This window comes from Culex quinquefasciatus, chromosome 2 (assembly GCF_015732765.1).
Source record: "Culex quinquefasciatus strain JHB chromosome 2, VPISU_Cqui_1.0_pri_paternal, whole genome shotgun sequence".
Taxonomy (NCBI): domain Eukaryota; kingdom Metazoa; phylum Arthropoda; class Insecta; order Diptera; family Culicidae; genus Culex; species Culex quinquefasciatus.
In genome coordinates, this window is record NC_051862.1 from 21,606,997 (window position 1) to 21,619,751 (window position 12,755).

At 36.0% G+C, this 12,755-nt stretch overlaps 1 protein-coding gene across 1 annotated transcript in view; it reads left to right on the top strand.

The window, feature by feature from the left end:
• Nucleotides 1–12,755, top strand: part of LOC6045880 (MAP kinase-activated protein kinase 2) — a 40,866-nt gene that overhangs the window by 14,097 nt on the left and 14,014 nt on the right. Inside the window, exons 3-4 of the mRNA XM_038253419.1 lie at nucleotides 9,302–9,441; nucleotides 10,978–11,042. Of these exons, the coding sequence (XP_038109347.1) occupies nucleotides 9,302–9,441; nucleotides 10,978–11,042 (205 nt within the window). The remainder of the gene's footprint in view (nucleotides 1–9,301; nucleotides 9,442–10,977; nucleotides 11,043–12,755) is intronic.

Below are 12,755 nucleotides of genomic sequence, written 5' to 3' on the forward strand. Positions count from 1 at the left end.
CAATACTGATTTTTTTCAAAAAATCGAAATATTGGCCGCAAACATTTTTCAACTTCATTTTTCGATGTAAAATCAAATTTTCAATCAAAAATTACTTCAGTAAAATTTTCATAAAGTGCACCGTTTTTAAGTTATAGCCATTTTAGGTAACTTTTTGAAAATAGTCGCAGTTTTACAATTTTTAAAATTGTGCACATGTTTGCTCACCTTTGAAAAAAATATTTTTGAAAAGCTGAGAAAATTCTCTTATTTTGCTTTTTTCCGATCTTTTCGAAAACAGTATTTTCAAAATTTTCAAATAAAGACTAACATTTTTAAAGGGCCAAACTTTCAATATTACGCCCTTTTGAAATGTTAGTCTTGATTTGAATTTTTTTGTTATAGAGCAATTCCAGCCCAAAACAGGAATTTTTTAGGTACTTTTTTCTCGGCCCTCTCCGATTTCAATGAAACTTTGTAGACATGTTATCCTAGGCATATATAAACCATTTTTGTGTATATGGAGTCAGTAACACTCGATAATGATATTTGAGAAGGGCGTACGTGTTTTCATTATTTTTGTATTTCGTAATTCCAATATTGCTGTATCTCGAAGCCGTTGCATCGTATCAAAAAGTATTCAAAGACAAACTTGTAGGAAATTTGACGGGCTTTCCGAAAAAAATACACTGAAAGAAAAAAAAACTCCACTTTTATGAGATTTTTTGATTTTTAAGTTTAAAATTTAAATTTGAAGGTGAACCCACGATTTTTTTTCGCTCAAATTTTTTGTGAAAATAGCCTAAGATGTTACAAAAAGATTCACGAAAAATGCAGGATGGAGCAACTCACCTAAAAAAATACAAAAATCATTTACTGAAACTGTTTTTTAAAAAGTGCTCTAAACGTCAAAATTTTCAAAAGCCGAATACGGGAATCGATTCTCCAGACAATTTTACATAAATGTCTCCATATTGACCATTGTCCTAAGTCCAATCCTTATGAAGTTACAGCGTTTTTAAAAATAAAAATGTTGAGATATAAGCTAATTACATTGCTCATAATTCAAACATAACATTTTTTCAGTGTAGTAAAGTAACCTGGATAATAAATTAGCTTATATCTGTTAGCCCATACATCCAATTGAAATGTGGTCAAAGACAAACTTATCTGAAATTGGACGAGCTTTTTGGTAAAAATATTTTCGAAACTGAAAAATCAAGTTCGTCATATAGAAATTGCCAAAAACCATCAAAAAACCTAATTTTGAGCGAAAAAAAATCGTGGGCTCACCATTAAATTTAAATTTTAAACTTAAAAATCAAAAAATCTCATAAAAGTGGAGTTTTTTTTTTCTTTCAGTGTATTTTTTTCGGAAAGCCCGTCAAATTTCCTACAAGTTTGTCTTTGACCACTTTTTGATACGATGCAACGGCTTCGAGATACAGTAATATTTAAATTACGAAATACAAAAATATTGAAAACACGTACGCCCTTCTCAAATATCATTATCGAGTGTTACTGGCTGTATATACACAAAAATGGTTTATATATGCCTAGGATAACATGTCTACAAAGTTTCATTGAAATCGGAGAGGGTCGGGTACAACCGATTCCCTATTTGACATGGAATTGCTCTATATTGTTTTCGAAAAGATCGGAAAATTTCACGAATGTTTCATGCTTTAACATTGTAAATCGGACCATTGGTTTCTGAGTTATCGAAATTAGAAAATGGTGGGTTGTTTGGGTGAGACTTAGAAAACATCAATTTTCCTGCTTTTAAACCTTTGCATGGCAATAGCTCAGCAACTAAAGGTCGTATCAACAAAGTTCAAAAAAGCAAAATATAGAGAATTTTCTCAGCTTTTCAATTTTTTTTTTTTCAAAAGTGATTCGGTTTTTGGAAAAAATCAGTATTGATTAAAAAATTCATAACTCTGTCAAAGATTTTTTGCACAACCTAGAAATTTCTGAAAAGTTTGCATTTTATGTCCTCTGAAACATATAAAAAAAATAAAAATAAAAATAGTGTTTTTTTGCAAATCTAGTTTTAGTGACAAAAAGTTAAATTAAAAATCACCTATTTTTTTACCGTGTATCATTTTTTTCAGTGTAGTTCTTATCCATACATCCATTGTTTGCCGTGTCAAAAATCAAAACTATCTTAAAAAGTATAACTTCACGACGAAAAAAACGAAACTATTGGCACTACGCCCCCCGGGGCATGGCCTTCCTCTAACGTGGGATTTCTGCTCCAGCGCCTCTGACGAGACAGGAGAAACCGGGACCGACGTTTTACTTCACCATCCGATAGAAGCTCAGTGGATAAGGCGGGAATCGAACCCGCGTCTCATAGCATCATCGGGATCGGCAGCCGAAGCCGCTACCCCTGCGCCACGAGACCCACCAACTTCACGATACAAGTGCTGAAAAGTTCAACTTATTAGTACTCATTTGAGCACTTGTATCGAAAAGTATCACTTTTCAATTCTGTTTTTTTGGAGTAGAAATTCAGAACGGTTTTAAAATTTGCATATTTTTTTTGTCTAACACGTGGCAAGTGAAGATACTTTCAGCACTCATCGTATTTATCCAAATTGCTAGAGCCTCGTTGTACGACTATTTAATAGAATTCGCTCGTTTTTGGGGTTATTTTTTTAAAGCTTGATTTCAATTATGGAATCGAAAGTTTGCTACAAATAATCAAGTTATGCGTTATGCCATAATTCAAAACCCAACAGAAAACTTAACAACCATCATTACCCGCAACTAAAATTCCGCCGGACCTGGTTTAATTGGTTCCGACCAGACACCGGAGGGAGAGCATCCAAAATAAACATGAACCGTAAACAAACTGAATGTGCAAACGACCGAACTTGGCCGACCGCTGCTAGGTCTACGTGAGTAAAACCCGTATGAAATAAGGTAGAAAAAAGAATTCCGGAACAGAAGTATGACCTATTTTAACTCGTCTCAGTTTCTGGGGATTTTTTTTCAGTTGAATTATGATATCTTTTTGAGCTTTCGAAATGAATATTTCTCAAATGACTTTCGCGTTGTTCGTAACCATCACAATTACGGCAGTAGCAACATAATCCTGTACACAATTAAGCAAGTAGCAAAATCTGTCCGACTGTCTGCGAATGAAGACCATGTCTGATGGTGCTATAATTACGCAGCCAAGAATTAGATTTGCCTTAGGCACTGCCCAGTACTTTGGTACTGTCTCTGCCCTGGTTGGCTGGTAATAATTAATTAAAACGGCACTTAAAAAACAATTACGAGACGTCGCAGCGAACGACTTCGGGCGCTACACGCACTAATATTTGGGATATTTTGTAAGAAATCGAAAGTTGGGGTAACTTTGATAAAATTAAAAAAAAAAAAATTAAATCACAGTATTCGTGAAACTTTTCTAACCAATCTAAAAATAACTATATTTGGAGTAAGATTGAGTCACCCCACGTGACGGTACCTTCTGACCTGATCGTTTAACCATTGGCGATTTTCTTTAACCCTCGCACAGCTTTGTGTCACAAGCATTTGTGAGCACACAAACCAACCTCGCACACTGTAAAAGCACAGACAAAAGGACCAACAAATTAACTATGACAGCTTGGAAACTCACCACTGCAAGCTCTCGTAAAAAGTGATTAAAAAAAAGGTTTCGTCTGCTTGTCCATCCTCTAATAGCCGGTGACTGCAAAACGATATATGAATATGGATTTGTGGGTCGTCGTGTCGAGTTGGAGAGTTTCCATTGGACTTTCATTACATTCGACGCACACGATGTCAATCACGACGACGCAGCAGCGACACTGCGGGCATTTTGCGCGACGATTTAATACTATTTGCCAAGAAGGGTTCTGCGTTCGAAGTCAGAATCAATTGATTGACTTTGGCACAGTACAGCACCTTTGGTGACGTGCACGTCAGACAGAGTGCTTTCAATGGAGAAAAATGTAATTGGCCGGTTAATTAGCTGACTGGGGCAGGGTGGTTTTTTCTTTTACTCTTTTTCATGTTATTTTTATCTACTAGGTCAGCGATTCTCAACCTGGGGTACATGTACCCCTGGGGGTACCACGAGCGGTCTCAAGGGGTACCGGAAGACAAACCCCGTAATGACGGACATTTGAATGATATCACGGACAAAATATTTGAGAGAAGCAAAAACCAACAGATTAGAAACAAAAAAATAACGCAACATTTTTTTTTGTAGATTATTCAATTTACTTCGTTTTTGCTAATCGAAAAAAAAGCAAAGCAAACCACTTTAACGACCCCCGGGTCTATTGTGGTCTCTGTTGCAAATTTCTGCTCATTTCTAGGCGTCCGAAGGTTATGTGTGGTGAGTCACTCAAAATCTCTTTTACGCTAATGGACCGACGTTTTACTTCCCCATCCGATAGAAGGCAAATTTCGTCTCGAAAAATGCCACCGGGTCTTTCTGGGATTGAACCCAGGCCATACTGGGGTGAGAGGCTACCACGCTAACCACTGCGCCACCGGACCCGGCGCTAATCGATTATCATTAAATTTGAAAAACAACTATTTTGCATTATAGAGCATTCTACGTGCGTATGTATTGCGTGTACGTATACGAAAATAAAGTGAGGTTAAATTTTGTCAGCCAGCAAAACCGAATGGTGCGCTAGTGTGCGTACGCGAAACGTCATAAAGCTCTATTGATTGATACATACATACAAAATGGGGGCTGTCCATACACAAGTGCTTTAAATATTTTCGAAAATCTGTACATTGAGATGGCATGTTCTGATCACAAATCTTTGGCAAAGTTTATGATATGGTTTTCCCAGAAACATTTTTTTTTCGAATTGTTGGCCAAATTTTAAAAAATCGACAAAACACATAGCAAATATTTAAATGAGAAAAATCGCTTGCATTCGATAAGAAATTTTATTAATTTAAATAAAGTGTACCCTTTTTTTAGATTATTGTCCTTTTTTTCTTTAAATTTTTGTCTCATATCTGGAAAAGAAAGAAAGAAACTACCATCTCTTAGAAAAATTCAATAGGTTGGTAAAAGATTCTAAAGTTTCAATATTTAACATTATTTTTTCGACCTGTAGGACCGGCCCGTGGCTTAATGGCTACGGCTCCCGCCTCATAAGCGGAAGGTTCCGGGTTCGATTCCCGACCGGTCTCCTTGAAATTATTTGACTATAATTGAACTTTGAATATGAACAAAAAACGCATGGAATCAGGTGGGATTCGAACTCACACCTTTGGATTGGTAATCAGATGCTCTAGCCACTCGGCCAAAAGATATGCGTCGCGCCTCACGACGCCCTAGACGCCATTTGATTTTGCCGGGGCCGATTTTTCGAAAAAATGCCAAACTTTGAAGGCCTGTACTGAGCTCCAGGGTGCTCCAAATGTCAATGTTATATATACCAAAAGATGCGCAAGGATCTGGCCTACACGCCAGTGATGTTTTTGGTAAACGCATTGGTGGCCAAAATGCCTCAAAAAGTGACATTTTTGAAAAAATCTTTTTTTACGGGTTAAATCCCATTTAAAATTGAAGGGCGGAGCGCCAGCTCCTGTTACGTCCAATCAAGCTCATATTTTGGATTTGGGCTTAGTATGCCCACCGGAACAAACCCTTGAATGCCCGCCAAAAAGTCATTTTTGTTACATCCTAGTGTAATACATTTCGGGGGGTTCTCGAAAGTACTGCAATCATTTATAATGACAAGAAAGATCTCAAGGCGTAATCTAACCATAAGTTCTTCCCGGATGCTTTCTTCGGACTGGCTGCGCTTGTGTTCGATTAGATTAGATAATCAATGTTTAAAAAAATGTTCATGCAAAATATAGCAATATTATAAAAAAAAAATCAATTTATCTACAAAAAAATATTTTTTTTCGAAAAACGATCAAATTATCAGTAAAATATTATTATTACAGCTAAAAATTAAAGAAACGTATCAAATACAATCTAATCTGAATTGTAAGCAAGATAACATGCTATTATATGGTTTGTTCCTCTTGCCCCAACGGGATGTTCGTCTTGCCCCACTAGTTGAGTAAAACGTACTGAAAATCAATAATTTTTTAATCTATTTTTTATCGTGAAAAACTGGATTTTTTAGAAACTTGTTCTATCAAAGTCTTAGTCAAGACCTGGGACAAGATGACTATCAAAAAATTCGACAGTTTTTTTTAACGTTTTTAATGGATTTTAACGAGCATTTCCTTAGCTTGCCCCACTTTCCCCTACATGGGCATTGTTTGGCCTACCCAGTACTTGTTTTAAAACAATTCTAGACACAAACTTTAATCTATTAACAAAATTTTCGATTTTTTTTAAATATTTAATAACATATTTTTTCATTTTAAGTGTTTTTTAATAACCCAATGCGGTTTCAAAAACACCCAGGAAGCAAAAAAAAAATTGGTCCAAGAAAATTCCAGATTTAGTTTAAATTCTATCAATGTCCCCGAGTTAGAGTTACAGAACATTTAAACAGATTTTTTTCTCCAAAATTTATGTTTCTCATACAAAAAAAAAACGATATTTGGAATTTAAAAAAAACTCTATAAGCGAAAAAAATTCATGTTTAAAAACTAAGGGGTACCAGCAGCTTAAGTAAAAAGAAAAGGGGTACCTAGCCAAGAAAAGGTTGAGAAACGCTGTACTAGGTGACTGACTGACTAATTCGTTTTCAAACGGAAGGTTGATGGAATCCAACACGTGAGAAGTTTAGATTGGCCTAGACACGCGCAAGCTAATTTATATCGCAATTGAAATCGATTCGAACTGGAATGCAGTTTTTATGTTCTACGGTAGATTTTATATTAAACATTGAACAGTTTAAAAAAACCTCCTTATTGTTTTTTTAACTCTAGTTTAAGTCTAGCCTCTTTAAACTCTACTTCCCTTTTTTGTTTTTCATTGTTTTCTAAAATATTTAATTTTGTACTAAAATAAAAGGAAGCCCTACAGAGGGAGCGGCCGTGGCTGACTGGTTACGGTGTTCGCTTTGTAAGCGAATGGTCCTGGGTTCGATTCCCATCTGCTCCCAACGAGAAAGTATAGGAAATATAAATCTTGAAACTCTGAACATGAACGAAAAATCAAAGTCGCTCGAGTCGGGGTTAGATCCCCCGTCCTTTGGATTGGTAAGCAAAAATGCTTACCACTAGGCCATCGCGACTTGGTGAGCTATGACTGGAATTAGGAATACTGTTACTATCAACTATATACGCGCTGGGTCCTTGTCCATTTGACAAGGGTTCGGAAGTTCTAAATAACGTTTGAATTCGATTGGTCCAAACGTTCTTCAGGGCGGGGCTTATCGATAAAGCTGAAGTACCTCGCGCTCGGCTAGCCAGCGTAGAAATGGGTCGCCGTAGCTCGACAGAGCTAACACCTTCCAAATGCCTATGCGAGTTATTTGCATGTATAGAATGTAGATCTAAAAAAAAAAATACATGGAAACAACTCAATTTGTAAGAAGCGACCGCGTGGTCCCGTTTGGTTGGTTGCACACACACACACACACACAAAATAAAAGGAAGCCCTACAGTCGCAACAAATTATGTTAAATAGTATTGAATATTTAGCCCTTTTGAAATGTTAGTTTTGATTCCATAGTTTCAAGGTTTTTTTTTTCAATGTTTAATTTTTAAGTTAAAAATCGCCGATGAAAACCTTACCGTGTACTTATATTTCTTGAATAGTCCTCACCAATACTTACAACTTTGTCGAAGACACCAAATCGGTCAGAAAATTCCTTAGATACTGATTTTCGAATATTTACATACTAGTTTTGTATTGACAGCTGCCAAAATTGGAGACTGGTATGGGTGAACCAATTACACAAAATGGCTTCTTTGGTCGTAGTTTGCGCAAATAAAAATGCACTAAATCAGAGCAAGAAACTTTCTTGATTTATGTATTTTTTAGGAAAGTTGCTCCTTTTTGAATTTATCTTGTGTCTGGAACAAACAAAAATCATCTTGAAATTTGATATTAAAACTGAAAAATCAAAAAATCTCATAGAGGTGGCGTATATTTTTCAGAGATGTCGTCCAATCCTTACAAGTTTGTCACTGACAATTTTTTATACAATGTAACAGCTTCGGAATACAAAAAAAAAATCAAAGCAATCCACTTTAATGACCCCCGGGTCTTTTGTGGTCTCTGTTGCAGAAACTCTGCTCATTTCTAGGCGTCCGAAGGTTATGTGTGATGAGTCACCCAAAACCTCTTTTACGCAAATGGGCCGACGTCTTACTTCCCCATCCAATAGAAGGCGTGATTAGGCAAATCTCGTCTCGAAATATGCCACCGGGTCCGTCTGGGATTGAACCCACGCCTGCTGGGGTAATAGGCTACCACGCTAACCACTAAACCACCGGACCCGACGGCTTCGAGATACAGCAATGTTTAAATTATAAGATACAATTATATTTAACAAAAATACACCCTTCCAGGGTTGTTACGGACGGCGCGGAATTCTTAAATTCTTAAATTCTAAAAAGCAATTAAATTCTTAAATTCTTAAATTCTTAAATTCTTAAATTCTTAAATTCTTAAATTCTTAAATTCTTAATTTCTGAAATTCTTAAATTCTGAAATTCCTAAATTGGCAAAGTCTAGATTTTTCAAATTTTTAAATTATATATGTTTAGAATTCCATAATTCTAAAATTTAAAAATTTCTGAAGACTTTTTCGATTTTCATATTTCGAAAATCCCAAAAGTCTAAAAAACAAAATTTTAAAATTTTTAATATTCTTATTTAAAAAAAACATAAATCTTTAAGTATTAATTTCTTTTAAATAAAATAATCCTAAATTCCGTAATAGTTAATATTAGTTATTCTAAAATTCAAAATACAAAAATACTGGGCTGCTCAATAAATACGAAATTTTCTAAAAATTCTAAAATTATAGAATTCTAAAATTTTAAAATCCTGAATTTTAAAAGTATTATTTTAAGATCTAATAAGATGAAGGATTCCCTATCTTTATAGGACCTTTTCAAATAATACTCTAGGGACCATCCATAAACCACGTGGTCACTTTAGGGGGTATGGCGATTGTCCACGATCCATACAAAAAGTTTTTTTTTGTATGGACAATTGTCCACGAGGGGGGGGGGGGTTGAAATTTCCAAAAAAGTGTCCACGTGGTTTGTGGATGGTCCCCTAGAAGAGTTTAATGCTCAGTGACCTGTAATGTTTTCCTTGAAATTAAAGTTGACATTATACGCCCTCACAAAAGTGTCAAAATTCATTCACCCAAAATTTAATTCCGTTTCGTCTCACCCTCTCTCCCTTCGACAGGTCCTCCACGACAACGCCAAGGCCCGGCGCGAGGTGGAGCTGCACTGGCGCGCCAGCGGCTGCCGGAACATCGTAAACATCATCGACGTGTACGAGAACAGCTACAGCGGCAACCGGTGCCTGTTGGTCGTCATGGAATGGTAATTTTGATGATCTTTTATGGGTGGCTGTGGGTGGTTATGGGGGGACGGGATAATGTTGTTGTTACCTGGTGCTTATTTCACTTGCACTTTTAAGGAAGTGGAAAATTGTAGAAATTCAAAATCGAGATAATAATTTATAAAATTTAATTCAAATTATAAAATTGATTTTGAGATAAAAAAAAATTAAAAAAACGAAAGTACAATTTCGTCTCCTTTACACAGGATCATTTCTATTATGACTAGAGTGATATTTTGAGGGTTTGGGGCTGTTCCACGTGCAATCCCAAGACGATAGACTACATTGTTGCATCATGAATTGATGATTTCGGCCAATAGTTTAAGGTTGATCCAAAAACAACAAACTATATCTCTGTAGCGAAATTATTTGTAAATCGTAGCTTTTTTTCGTTCACTTCAAATATATTGTACAGTTCAGTTGCACAAATTAACATATGTTTGATAAACGATCAGTTGTTGATACAGTTTTGCGTCGCGTCGTAAAAACATCTACACTCAGTACGCTTCAGGCAGGTGTGATAGAGAGCAAAAAAAAAAAAAAATAACTGCAAACCGTTTTATCGTTCATAACCCATATCTGCGAGGAGCGATGTTTGTGTAACATGCAAGCTTACACAGTTGACTGAAGGTTGTCAGAGCGAGGAGTTGTTAAAATGATAGATGAGAGTGGACATTGTTGGTTTTGTTTTAAATTTATATGGTATCTTTGTATCTATTTTTTCCTAAATTACAAAGACACCAAAAAGATAAAAACTTTCTCAAAAGACTTAACAATATTATGTCAACGGTCGTAAAGCTTGTTCAGACATATCCCAGACCTTAACCATCTCAAAAACAACCAAACTTATTTGGGAATGCCGTGGAGAATTTCCCTTGTCCCCTTAAAAAAGTGGAGCATCAATATTTCACATCTACCAATTCATTTTTTCTAGTATTTTTTTTTCTTGCTTAAATTTTAAAATTTGGAAATCTAAAATCGGATTCTTATTTTCCAATAACCCAATTTTTTTTTGTGGCACAACATTTGCCTAAACCTCCCCTAGACCTAGTTTTTCCTCTCCCTAAACGGTCAAATCAATATGCTGATTGCAACCTTCGTCCCGCCGTGTAAACGCCAGGTCAGCTGGCAACCTTTTCGCTGGGTTTCCATATCGTCCATCATGTTTATTTTTACGAGTTACTAAACTTATGCGCCAAAAAAAGCACCACGCCATAAACAAAAAAGAAACGCCATCTACACAGTTGAAAAATTAAAAGGTGAAAAAAATTTAAGTTTACTTAACTTGTGGTTAAAAATGGCAATCACTTCAAAAACGAAGTAAATTTACATGATTTCTATGTAAAATTACACTTTTTTCATGACATAAAATCTGTTCACAATTTCAGGTTATTTTTAGCTGTAGACTGAAGCCCACACCTTCCCAGTTCAGACAGTCACGTGGGCCGGGAAAAACTAATTGTTGTGTTATTTCCGGTTTTTAACCCGTTTTTCTTCCTCTTCTTCCTGTTTTCCAGTATGCTCGGTGGCGAACTGTTCCAGCGCATCCAGGAACGCCAGGACGGACCATTCACCGAACGAGGTAAAGTGGATTAGAATTGCAGAGCAGAAATTTCCAGTGGGTGGGTGTGAATGAGTGTGTGTGTGTGTGCGTTTGTAACTGTAGAATTTGTGTAAAAAAGGAAAAGATTAGAATTACGTCAGTGGCCCCCCAACACAACACAACCCTGCCTCTTGACCTGCTGTAATTGTGAACTAACCTTTTAGGGGGGGAGGCATTCTTCGTGTTAAGCTGCTCAGCCCCCCCGTATGTGGGCCTACGGCCTTGAACTATTTTTAAAGTTTTCATTTACTTTGTTGTGGTCTTACCCTAGGTTTTCGTGCACTAGAAGATGTCGGGTAAGAAGAAACCAAATCAAATTTAAACATCTTTTTAAATTAGAAAAAAATCAAATACTGATTTTTAGTATAAGTTTTGTTATTCTAAGGGTCTCCAATGGAGAGACTTTAATACACAATTCGAGTTCAACGACCCCTAATTAGTAACCCTACAACCTACAATCACAAAACTTTAAAAAAGTCTATGGGTAATTCTCCGCCAACTCATACGAAATCTGGAAAAGTTGCCCCAGTCCCCTCTTCGACTTGCGTGAAATTTTGTCCTTAGGGGTAACTTTTGTCCCTGATCACAAATCCAAGGTCCGTTTTGTGATATCTCGTGACGGAGGGGCGGTACGACCCCTTCCATATTTGAACATGCGAAAAAAGACATGTTTTTCAATAATTTGCAGGCTGAAAAGATGATGAGATGGAAGTTTGGTGTCAAAGGGAATTTTATGTAAAATTGAATGCTCGATTTGATGGCCTACTCAAAATTCTGAAAAAAAGTATTTTTCATTGGAAAAAAAAAACAATATAATAGTAGTTTATGCAACAAGTTGCAAAAAGAGGATTTTTTCAGCACGAGTCGTACATTTATCAAACGAGGTTCACCGAGTTGGATAAATACGAAGAGTGCTGAAAAAATCAAGTTTTGCAACGAGTTCCATACAACATTTTTTGCAATTCCAAAAAACACACACTGAGTGAAATTTTATGTCAAATTTTCATGTATTTTGTCAATAAATCGTTTAAATCAAAAAAATGTTGAAAGTGTTACTTTTAGAAACAAGTGCTGAAAAGTTCAACTTTTCAGCACCCATTTGAGTACTGAAAAGTAGAACTTTTCAGCATTTATTTTGAAAAGTGTTGCTATTCGATTCTGTTATTTTTGGTACAGAAAAGTAGGCTATTTCGTCGTTCAAGAATGACAGGAAAAGTAAGTAGTTTCACGACGGAATTGCAAAAAGATTTTTTAAACTCTGCCATTTTTCGTTATTCAACTGTAACATTTTTTGGAACATGTTTTATGGGAAACAAGCCTCACCCGAAAAACTTCGTCTTTTCCTTTTTTCGTTTGTTGACGTTTTTAGCTCTTTCCTAATCAGCCTCCTATGATCAAAATTTGATTTTACGCAACTTTTTCCATACAATCTGCAGATTTTCCGGAATCGGTTCCAGAGTGGCCAAAGTTGCCATTTTTGTCGTAAGAACCTTTCCAACGCGACCAATACATTGAAGATCTGACAACCCTATCAAAAGTTATAAGCACTTAAGAGTTATTTATACACTTTTTGGAGGCTAGTTCTCAGATATTTAGATGAAAACGTATTCCAAATATATCACGCGACCTATCTTTGGATAGGTAATTTAAAGACCTTCCCACGAGCGTGTCTATTTTGGATAGCATAACCCT